The sequence below is a fragment of the Entelurus aequoreus genome, linkage group LG05, assembly GCF_033978785.1.
Source record: "Entelurus aequoreus isolate RoL-2023_Sb linkage group LG05, RoL_Eaeq_v1.1, whole genome shotgun sequence".
Lineage (NCBI taxonomy): Eukaryota > Metazoa > Chordata > Actinopteri > Syngnathiformes > Syngnathidae > Entelurus > Entelurus aequoreus.
The window spans coordinates 13,406,219-13,418,546 of record NC_084735.1 but is presented as its reverse complement, the minus strand read 5'-3'; the positions used below and the strand labels follow the sequence as shown (position 1 = coordinate 13,418,546).

Sequence of the window (12,328 nt, the reverse complement as noted above, 5' to 3'; positions counted from 1 at the left end):
TAAAAGCTAAATAATACATTGCGAGAATGGATTCAAATCTAGAATTGTGTTTAAGGGAGAATCGATTCCTCGTCGGGTGCCCAAAGAGTCACCCTTGCGGTTTCCAGCATGTTGACCCTCCAAAATAAAAGCTAAATAATACATTGCGAGAATGAATTAAAATCTAGAATTGTGTTGAATGGAGAATCGATTCCTCGTCGGGTGCCCAAAGAGTCACCCTTGCGGTTTCCAGCATGTTGACCCTCCAAAATAAAAGCAAAATAATACATTGCAAGAATGGTTTAAAATCGTGTTGAATCGAGAATCAATTCTGAGTCGGGTGCCCAAAGAGTCATGGCCTTAATGGCGACTGCCGGCATGTTGACCCTCCAAAATAAGAGCTAAATAATACATTGCGAGAATCGTTTAAAATTGTGTTGAATTGAGAATCGATTCTGAGTTGGGTGCCCAAAGAGTCACACCCTTAATGGTGTTCATGTTTATTACTGTGGTGGTTTTCAGCATGTTGACCCTCCAAAATAAAAGCTAAATAATACATTGTGAGAATCGTTTGAATTTGTGTTGAATGGAGAATCGATTCCGAGTCGGGTGCCTAAAGAGTCACGGCCTTAATGGTGTCCATGTTCATTACTGTTTCCAGCATGTTGACCCTCCAAAATAAAAGCTAAATAATACATTGCGAGAATGGATTAAAATCTAGAATTGTGTTGAATGGAGAATGGATTCTGAGTTGTGTGCCCAAAGAGTCACCCTTGCGGTTTCCAGCATGTTGACCCTCCAAAATAAAACATAAATAATACATTGCGAGAATGGTTTAAAATCGAGAATTGTGTTGAATCAAGAATCGATTCTGAGTCGGGTTCCCAAAGAGTCACGGCCTTAATGGTGTTCATGTCTATTACTGTTTCCAGCATGTTGACCCTCCAAAATAAAACATAAATAATACATTGTGAGAATCGTTTAAAATCGTGTTGAATCAAGAATCGATTCTGAGTCGGGTGCCCAAAGAGTCACGCCCTTAATGGTGTTCATGTTTGTTACTGTTTCCAGCATGTTGACCCTCCAAAATAAGAGCTAAATAATACATTGCGAGAATCGTTTAAAATTGTGTTGAATCGAGAATCGATTCTGAATCGAATGCCCAAAGAGTCACGCCCTTAATGGTGTTCATGTTTGTTACTGTTTCCAGCATGTTGACCCTCCAAAATAAGAGATAAATAATACATTGCGAGAATGGTTTAAAATCGCGTTGAATGGAGAATCGATTCTGAGTCGGGTGCCTAAAGAGTCACGGCCTTAATGGTGTCCATGTTCATTACTGTTTCCAGCATGTTGACCCTCCAAAATAAAAGCTAAATAATACATTGCGAGAATCGTTTAAAATTGTGTTGAATTGAGAATCGATTCTGAGTTGGGTGCCCAAAGAGTCACACCCTTAATGGTGTTCATGTTTATTACTGTTTCCAGCATGTTGACCCTCCAAAATAAAAGCTAAATAATACATTGCGAGAATGGATTAAAATCTAGAATTGTGTTTAAGGGAGAATCGATTCCTAGTCGGGTGCCCAAAGAGTCACCCTTGCGGTTTCCAGCATGTTGACCCTCCAAAATAAAAGCTAAATAATACATTGCGAGAATGGATTAAAATCTAGAATTGTGTTGAATGGAGAATCGATTCCTCGTCGGGTGCCCAAAGAGTCACCCTTGCGGTTTCCAGCATGTTGACCCTCCAAAATAAAAGCAAAATAATACATTGCAAGAATGGTTTAAAATCGTGTTGAATCGAGAATCAATACTGAGTCGGGTGCCCAAAGAGTCACGGCCTTAATGGCGACTGCCGGCATGTTGACCCTCCAAAATAAGAGCTAAATAATACATTGCGAGAATCGTTTAAAATTGTGTTGAATTGAGAATCGATTCTGAGTCGGGTGCCCAAAGAGTCACACCCTTAATGGTGTTCATGTTTATTACTGTGGTGGTTTTCAGCATGTTGACCCTCCAAAATAAAAGCTAAATAATACATTGTGAGAATCGTTTGAATTTGTGTTGAATGGAGAATCGAGTCTGAGTCGGGTGCCTAAAGAGTCACGGCCTTAATGGTGTCCATGTTCATTACTGTTTCCAGCATGTTGACCCTCCAAAATAAAAGCTAAATAATACATTGCGAGAATGGATTAAAATCTAGAATTGTGTTGAATGGAGAATCGATTCCTAGTCGGGTGCCCAAAGAGTCACCCTTGCTGTTTCCAGCATGTTGACCCTCCAAAATAAAAGCTAAATAATACATTGCGAGAATGGATTAAAATCTAGAATTGTGTTGAATGGAGAATGGATTCTGAGTTGTGTGCCCAAAGAGTCACCCTTGCGGTTTCCAGCATGTTGACCCTCCAAAATAAAAGCTAAATAATACATTGCGAGAATGGATTAAAATCTAGAATTGTGTTTAATGGAAAATCGATTCCGAGTCGGGTGCCCAAAGAGTCACCCTTGCGGTTTCCAGCATGTTGACCCTCCAAAATAAAAGCTAAATAATACATTGCGAGAATGGATTAAAATCTAGAATTGTGTTGAATGGAGAATCGATTCCTAGTCGGGTGCCCAAAGAGTCCCCCTTGCGGTTTCCAGCATGTTGACCCTCCAAAATAAAAGCTAAATAATACATTGCGAGAATGGATTAAAATCTAGAATTGTGTTGAATGGAGAATCGATTCCTCGTCGGGTGCCCAAAGAGTCACCCTTGCGGTTGACCCTCCAAAATAAAAGCTAAATAATACATTGCAAGAATGGATTAAAATCTAGGATTGTGTTTAAGGGAGAATCGATTCCTAGTCAGGTGCCCAAAGAGTCACCCTTGCGGTTTCCAGCATGTTGACCCTCCAAAATAAAAGCTAAATAACACATTGCAAGAATGGATTAAAATCTAGGATTGTGTTTAAGGGAGAATCGATTCCTAGTCGGGTGCCCAAAGAGTCACCCTTGCGGTTTCCAGCATGTTGACCCTCCAAAATAAAAGCTAAATAATACATTGCAAGAATGGTTTAAAATCGTGTTGAATCGAGAATCAATTCTGAGTCGGGTGCCCAAAGAGTCATGGCCTTAATGGCGACTGCCGGCATGTTGGCCCTCCAAAATAAGAGCTAAATAATACATTGCGAGAATCGTTTAAAATTGTGTTGAATTGAGAATCGATTCTGAGTTGGGTGCCCAAAGAGTCACACCCTTAATGGTGTCCATATTTATTACTGTTTCCATTATGTTGACCCTCCAAAATAAAAGCTAAATAATACATTGCGAGAATCGTTTAAAATTGTGTTGAATTGAGAATCGATTCTGAGTTGGGTGCCCAAAGTCACACCCTTAATGGTGTTCATGTTTATTACTGTTTCCAGCATGTTGACCCTCCAAAATAAAAGCTAAATAATACATTGCGAGAATGGATTAAAATCTAGAATTGTGTTGAATGGAGAATGGATTCTGAGTTGTGTGCCCAAAGAGTCACCCTTGCGGTTTCCAGCATGTTGACCCTCCAAAATAAAAGCTAAATAATACATTGGGAGAATGGATTAAAATCTAGAATTGTGTTTAATGGAAAATTGATTCCTAGTCGGGTGCCCAAAGAGTCACCCTTGCGGTTTCCAGCATGTTGACCCTCCAAAATAAAAGCTAAATAATACATTGCGAGAATGGATTAAAATCTAGAATTGTGTTGAATGGAGAATGGATTCTGAGTTGTGTGCCCAAAGAGTCACCCTTGCGGTTTCCAGCATGTTGACCCTCCAAAATAAAAGCTAAATAATACATTGCGAGAATGGATTAAAATCTAGAATTGTGTTTAAGGGAGAATCGATTCCTAGTCGGGTGCCCAAAGAGTCACCCTTGCGGTTGACCCTCCAAAATAAAAGCTAAATAATACATTGCAAGAATGGATTAAAATCTAGAATTGTGTTTAAGGGAGAATCGATTCCTAGTCAGGTGCCCAAAGAGTCACCCTTGCGGTTTCCAGCATGTTGACCCTCCAAAATAAAAGCTAAATAACACATTGCAAGAATGGATTAAAATCTAGGATTGTGTTTAAGGGAGAATCGATTCCTCGTCGGGTGCCCAAAGAGTCACCCTTGCGGTTGACCCTCCAAAATAAAAGCTAAATAATACATTGCGAGAATGGATTAAAATTTACAATTGTGTTGAATGGAGAATCGATTCCTAGTCGGGTGCCCAAAGAGTCATGCCCTTGCGGTTTCCAGCATGTTGACCCTCCAAAATAAAAGCTAAATAATACATTGCGAGAATGGATTAAAATCTAGGATTGTGTTTAAGGGAGAATCGATTCCTAGTCGGGTGCCCAAAGAGTCACCCTTGCTGTTTCCAGCATGTTGACCCTCCAAAATAAAAGCTACTCCATGGTTGAACAAGTGCAAAACGCGCGTTGGCAGCGTAAACGGCGCGCGCGCCAAATATGCGCCGCCGGAAGTGTGGTAGGTGACGTCAGTGACGTCCCTCAACGGCGGCGGACTTTTATGCACACTCCTTCCGCCGCGGTTCCTCCTCTCCGTGCGTGCGCGCCCCCCCCCCCCCCCCCCCCCCCCGGCTCGCCGATCTCTCCCCGTTGCCGCGCGTAAAAAGCGGCGCGCTCTCTGTGCGGCGTCGAGGCGGAGGAGGAGATGATGTCGGCCGCCAACGAGACACTGGGCGTGTGGAGGGATCACAGCGTGCCGTACAAGGTGGTGAGCACGGCGGTGCTGCTGCTGATCTGCTTGGCGGGCACGGTGGGCAACGCCATGGTGGTGCTGGTGGTGCTGACCACCAAGCACATGCGCACGCCCACCAACTGCTACCTGGTGAGCCTGGCCGCCGCCGACCTGATGGTGCTGACGGCGGCGGGCTTGCCCACGGCGGCGGACGGCGCCCTGGGCTGGTGGGTGTTCGGGCGTGCGGGCTGCCTGCTCATCACATACCTGCAGTACCTGGGCATCAACGCGTCGTCCTGCTCCATCGCCGCCTTCACGGTGGAGCGCTACATCGCCATCTGTCACCCCATCCGGGCGCAGTCGCTGTGCACGCTGGCCCGCGCCAAGAGGATCATCGTGCTGGTGTGGAGCCTCACTTCCGTCTACTGCGTCATGTGGTTCTACCTGGCCGACCTGCAGCTGCTGGTCTACGACAACGTCACCGTGGCCACCTGCGGCTACCGTGTGCCCCGGAAGCTCTACCTGCCCGTCTACTTCTTCGACTTCGGCGTCTTCTTCGCGGTGCCGCTGCTGCTCTCCGCCGTGCTGTACGGCCTCATCGGCCGCATCCTCTTCCTCAACCCGCTGCCCTCCGACGCCCGGGCCCGCCAAGGCGACCACCACCACGACGACGCCGGAAAGAAGAAGAAGAGCTGCGGCTGCAGGAACTCCAGCTCGACGGCGGCGTCCAGGAGACAGGTGCGTCCTGCGGCGCAGAGGACACTACATTAGGGACAGCGAGCCTTTACAAAACTACCAGTTCTTGTAAAAACCCTCAACTTTTTACACACAACTAAAAGTCAAAGTTATGCGGGGGGACATTTTTACATCCTTTTATTTTGAAAAAAAAAATAAATAAAATTAGGTTGAAAGACTACACCAGGGGTCGGCAACCCAAAATGTTGAAAGAGCCATATTGGACCAAAAATACAAAAACAAATCTGTCTGGAGCCGCAAAAAATTAAAAGCCATATTACATGTGTCATGAGATATAAATGTAATCAAGAGGACTTAAAGGAAACTAAATGAGCTCAAATATAGCTACAAATGAGGCATATGCAATATGTACATATAGCTAGCCTAAATAGCATGTTAGCATCGATTAGCTTGCAGTCACGCAGTGACCAAATATGTCTGATTAGCACTCCACACAAGTCAATAACATCAACAAAAGTCACCTTTGTGCACTCATGCCCAACGTTAAAAGTGTGGTGGACAAAATGAGATAGAAAAAGTGGCATAAAACACGTCCTAGAAAGTCGGAGAAAGTTATACATGGAAACAAACTATACGGCGAGTTCAAGGACCGCCAAAATTAGTAGGACAAAACGGCGCTCGCCAAATACTCGAATCAGTGAAGCATGTTTAATATAAACACTGTGATTTATAACAATTAGCGAGGTTTATGTCATGTTTGTCCTCCCACAGGAAACATTCTGAAACAAAAAAATTGATTTTTTTCCCCTCATCTTTTTCCATTCTTCATACATTTTTGAAAAATCTCCAGAGAGCCACTAGGGCGGCGCTAAAGAGCCGCATGCGGCTCTAGAGCCGCGGGTTGCCGACCCCCGGACTACACTTAGTGCAGCGGCCCGCAGGTAATTTTTCAACGGCCCCACGGCACATTTGAAAAAAATACGATGAAAAAAAAACCAAAAAAACATAAAAAGTGGTATAAAAGAGCAAACAGGTGAAATGTAACAAGAAAATGTTGCATTATTTACTCCAGTGATTTTCAACCACTGTGCCGCGGCACACTAGTGCCGTGAGATATTGTCTGGTGTGCCCGTGGGAAATTATGCAACTTCACCTAATTGGTCCAAAAAATATTTTTTTGCAAATCAATAATCATAATAACGTTCCGTTGTCTAGTGCCTGTGCTGTGTAGAGCTTGGCAGGGTAATCTTGTAATACTCCGTACCAGTAGGTGGCAGCAGGTAGTTCATTGCTTTGTAGAAGCGGGAACGCGTCAAGGATGGTTTGTCGTGATCCCAATATGCAGAGCACAGCAGGAGACGGCGTGCAGGTAAAAAGTTCAATCAATCAATCAATTATATTTTATATAGCACTTTTCTCTAGTGACTCAAAGCGCTTTACATAGTAAAACCCAATATCTAAGTTACATTTAAACCAGTGTGGGTGGCACTGAGAGCAGGTAGGTAAAGTATCTTGCCCAAGGACACAACGGCAGTGACTAGGATGGCGGAAGCCGGGATCGAACCTGCAACCCTCAAGTTGCTGGCACGGCCGCTCTACCAACCGAGCTATACCGCCCGTATGCTATGTAAAGCTTAAACCAAAAATAGGAAAAGGCACTGAAGCTTAGGGATGGCTATGTAAAACAAAAGTAAAACTGAACTAGCTACAAAGTCAACAAAAACAGAATGCTGGACGACAGCAAAAACTTACAGCGTGTGGAGCAAAGACGGCGTCCGCAAAGCACATCCCGTACATGACATGACAATCAACAATGTCCCCACAAAGAAGGATAGCGTACGCACAACTTAAGTAGTCTTGATTGCCAAAACAAAGCAGGTGCGGGCAATAGCACTCAAAGGAAGGCGTGAAGCTGCTACAGGAGAACCAAACAGGAAAAGTCACCAAAATAACAGCGCAAGACAGGAAGTAAAGCACTACACACAGGAAACAACAACAAACTCAAAATAAGGCAAGACAACCTGGTGGAGTTTCATTTTTTGAACTTTTTCTGCTAGTGGTGTGCCGCCGTATTTTTTTAATGAAAAAAATGTGCCTTGGCTCAAAAAAGGTTGAAAAACACTGATATACTCTAATAACACAAAGCTGCCATGCAGGCTGTTTCTTTCTTTAAAACATAATAATGAATCAAAATCAATGTCATTATGAATTATTGACCTATTCAAGGCTCCATTTACTTCACATTAAATATTCCACTTTGAGATATTTGGGGGGGAAAATGTTGCATATTTTTTGGTTGCCATTTAAAAAACAAAGTTTTTTTAAAGAAGGGCCTAAAACGAACAAACAAAAAACATAAACAACAATAAAACTTATAATTGACGGATAGATCTGAAGTTGATCTTGAGACTATTGTGGTAAAAGTTAAAAAAAAATGTTGGATTTATTTTTTTAAACTTTACTGAGCAGTACCCTTTATATCCCCAATCATTTTAGTGGGACTTTTTTTTTTAAAGTGTCATTGCTAAAAAAAAAAAAAAGAATTAAAATCAATGTTGTTATGAGTTATTGACCTTTTTAAGACTCCAATTATTATATAATCTCAAGTATTCTACTTTAAAATTTTATTGGGGGAAAATATTGCATATTTTGTGTTTTTTTCCATTAAAAAACACAGTTTTCCTTGACAAAAATGGCATACAACTTAAAACTTTAAAAGCGTTATATTGACAGATAGATCTAATGTTGATCTAGAGATTTAAACCTTGAATAATAATAATAATACTAAATAATGACACATTTGTAATATTTTTTTTGACCAAAACCTTTTGGGGTCCCCGGGATCAAGTCTGAGTGGAGGCCTAAATGTATCTTTTTTATACATATATTGTATTGGTTTTTAAAATAAAAAAATATCAAAATGGCCCCCGCTTGCTTTGATTTTTAAGTGTGCGGCCCCCGGTGGAAAAAGTTTGGACACCCCTGATGTAGTGTTATAGGTCAGTACTTAGTCACCAATATTACTGTAATATTACAATATTACTGTAATATAATAATATTACTGTAATATGACAGGGGTGTCCAGAGTGCGGCCAAGGGGCCATTTGTGGACCAGAGCTTGGGTGTTGTTGGCCCGCCATGTGTTGTCAAGGGAAGAAATGACAGTGAAAATGTAAGGAAAAACAGCAAAAAAATGAAATTGTTGTATTAATAACTAATAATAATACAGTTTGTCACAATAAAAAGCTGCAATATTACTGTAGTATGGCAATATTACTGTAGTATGACATATTACTACAATATTACTGTAATATGACAATATTACTGTAGTATGATATTACTGTAATATGACAATATTACAGTAATATTGTAGTATGACATATTACAATATTACTGTAATATGACAATATTACTGTAATATGACAGAAAACTACCATTTGTTGTAAAAACCCTCAACTTTTTACACCTAACTAAAAGTCAAAGTTATGTGGGGGACATTTTTACATCCTTTTATTAAAAAAATAAAATAATAATAATGAAAAAAACAGACATTAGGTTGAAAGACTACACTTAGTGTTATAGGTCAGTACTTAGTCACCAATATTACTGTGAAATGACAATATTACTGTGATATGACAATATTACTGTGATATGACAATATTACTGTGATATGACAATATTACTGTAATATGACAATATTACTGTAGTATGACATATTACTGTAATATGACAATATTACTGTAATTTGACAATATTACTGTAGTATGACAATATTTCTGTAGTATGACAATATTACTTTAGTATGACACAATACTACAATATTACTGTAGTATGACAAAATTACTGTAATATGACAATATTACTGTAGTATGACAATATTACTGTGATATGACAATATTACTGTAATATGACAATATTACTGTAGTATGACATATTATAATATTACTGTAGTATGTCAATATTACTGTAATATGACAATATTACTGTAGTATGACAATATTACTGTGATATGACAATATTACTGTAATATGACAATATTACTGTAGTATGACAATATTACTGTCATATGACAATATTACTGTGATATGACAATATTACTGTGATATGACCATATTACTGTGATATGACAATATTACTGTAATATGACAATATTACTGTGATATGACAATATTACTGTAATATGATAATATTACTGTAATATGACAATATTACTGTAGTATGACAATATTACTGTGATATGACAATATTACTGTTATATGACAATATTACTGTGGTATGACAATATTACTGTGGTATGACAATATTACTGTGATATGACAATATTACTGTAATATTACAATATTACTGTGATATGACAATATTACTGTAGTATGACAATATTACTGTGATATGACAATATTACTGTAATATGACAATATTACTGTAGTATGACAATATTACTGTAATATGACATATTACTACAATATTACTGTAGTATGACATATTACTACAATATTACTGTAGTATGACATATTACTACAATATTACTGTAATATGACAATATTACTGTCGTATGACATATTTCTGTAGTATGACAATATTACTGTAATATGACAATATTACTACAATATTACTGTAATATGACAATACTTCTGTAATATGACAATATTACTGTAATATGACAATATTACTGTGGTATGACAATATTAATCTAATATCACAATATTACTGTAGTATGACAATATTACTGTAATATGACAATATTACTGTGGTATGACAATATTAATCTAATATCACAATATTACTGTAGTATGACAATATTACTGTATTATGACAATATTACTGTAGTATGACCATATTAATGTAATATGACAATATTACTGTAGTATGACAATATTACTGTAATATGACAATATTACTATAGTATGACAATATTACTGTAGTATGACCATATTACTGTAATATGACAATATTACTGTAGTATGACATATTACTACAATATTACTGTAATATGACAATATTACTGTCAATGACAATATTACTGTAATATAATAATATTACTGTAATATGACATGGGTGTCCAGAGTGCGGCCAAAGGGCCATTTGTGGACCAGAGCTTGGGTGTTGTTGGCCCGCCATGTGTTGTCGGGGGAAGAAATGACAGTGAAAATGTAAGGAAAAACAGCAAAAAAATGAAATTGTTGTATTAATAACTAATAATAATACAATTTGTCACAATAAAAAGCTGAAACATGTGGGACAAAAAAACAACAGTTAAAATGTAGGAAGAAAATATCAAAATGAGCTGAAATGTTGATGCTAGTTTTTCATAACACAAAGCTGCGACTAAGTATATAATGTTTGTTTGTAGCATTTAAAAAAAAAAAATCCCACGTAAACATACACTTTAAAAATTACGTATCAAATTTTCTGCTTTTTTCTCATTGCATGACGTCTTTTTTCTCACATTTTTACTGTTTTTTTGCGACATGTGGCGGGCCAACACACTCCAGCTGCGTGCCACAAGTGGCCCCCGAGCCGCACTTTGGACAGCCCTGTAATAGACAGTAAAAGGTTTTTTAAGAAGCTTCTGCAGAAATAGCGAGTCAAAGATCCTCTCTGTGGCAGCACTTGGGACTCTGGAGGTGAATTGTGGTCCCAAATGATGAAGTAGAGAGGACCTAAGGTGGAACCCTGAGGAACACCACGACTAAAGAAGTGAAAAGCAGGACTACTGACTGCATGTGAAGTTGTATCTGTTGTCTTGAATTTTCTCCCCGGTGGTGTCAGGTGACCAAGATGCTGGCGGTGGTGGTGGTGCTGTTCGCCGGCCTGTGGATGCCATACCGCACCCTGGTGGTGGTCAACTCCTTCCTGGAGCGCCCGTACCTGGACAGCTGGTTCCTGCTCTTCTGCCGCGTGTGCGTCTACCTCAACAGCGCCGTCAACCCGCTCATCTACAACGCCATGTCGCAGAAGTTCCGCGCCGCCTTCCTCAAGATCTGCCGCTGCGGCCGCCGGCGCTCGGACAAGCCCGCCGCCGCCGCCGCCTACAGCGTGGCGCTGAGCTACAGCGCCGCCAAGGACACGTCGGCGGCGGAGAGCACGGAGCGCTTCGCCACCGAACTGGAGGAGCTCACCGTCACCGAGGGGCTGCTGTCGGACCAGCAAGTACAAGTCCGAGGGACGGGTCTTCATGGAGTCCTTTGAGAGCCAAACACAGACTACTCTACTTTGCGGCCAATCATCGCCATGGCAACCAGAAAAGGAAGCAGACTCACGGATGAAAGACGTTTCCTGGACGACCACTTCAAAGTCTTAGGATCACTTTTCTTGGATGAAAAGATATATTACAAATATTACTGTAGTATGACAATATTACTACAATCTTACTGTATATTACTGTAGTATGACAATATTACTACAATATTACTGTATATTACTGTAGTATAGAATATAATAGAATAGACAGTATTCCTGTATATTACTGTACTATGACAATATTATTACAATATTACTGTAGTATGACAATATTACTACAATATTACTGTAATATGACAATATTACTGTATATTACTGTAGTATGACAATTTTACTACAATATTACTGTATATTACTGTAGTATGACAATATTACTACAATATTACTGTATATTACTGTAGTATGACAATATTACTGTACATTACTGTAGTATGACAATATTACTACAATATTACTGTAGTATGACAATATTACTACAATATTACTGTTTATTACTGTAGTATGACAATATTACTGTATATTACTGTAGTATGACAACATTACTACAATATTACTGTATATTACTGTAGTATAGAATAGACAATATTCCTGTATATTACTGTAGTATGACAATATTACTGTAGTATGGCAATATTGCTGTAGTATGACCATATTACTGTACTATGACAATATTACTGTAGTATGACATATTACTGTAGTATGAC

General features: G+C 39.5%; 1 protein-coding gene across 1 annotated transcript; it reads left to right on the top strand.

The window, feature by feature from the left end:
- The first annotated feature begins 4,661 nt into the window (after positions 1-4,661).
- trhrb (thyrotropin-releasing hormone receptor b) lies at positions 4,662-11,683 on the top strand. Its single transcript, XM_062046235.1, has 2 exons — positions 4,662-5,426; positions 11,154-11,683. Exons 1-2 carry the CDS (start codon positions 4,662-4,664, stop codon positions 11,571-11,573), a joined length of 1,185 nt encoding a protein of 394 aa, XP_061902219.1. The 3' UTR covers positions 11,574-11,683.
- The last annotated feature ends 645 nt before the right edge of the window (positions 11,684-12,328 follow it).

What these genes read in the sequence shown, in the direction of transcription:
- trhrb (XM_062046235.1), top strand. Translation starts at nt 4,662, where the DNA reads ATGATGTCGGCCGCCAACGAGACACTGGGCGTGTGGAGGGATCACAGC. An exon ending in CGGCGGCGTCCAGGAGACAG is followed by an intron (nt 5,427 to 11,153) that starts GTGCGTCCTGCG and finishes CGGTGGTGTCAG; the next exon opens with GTGACCAAGATGCTGGCGGT.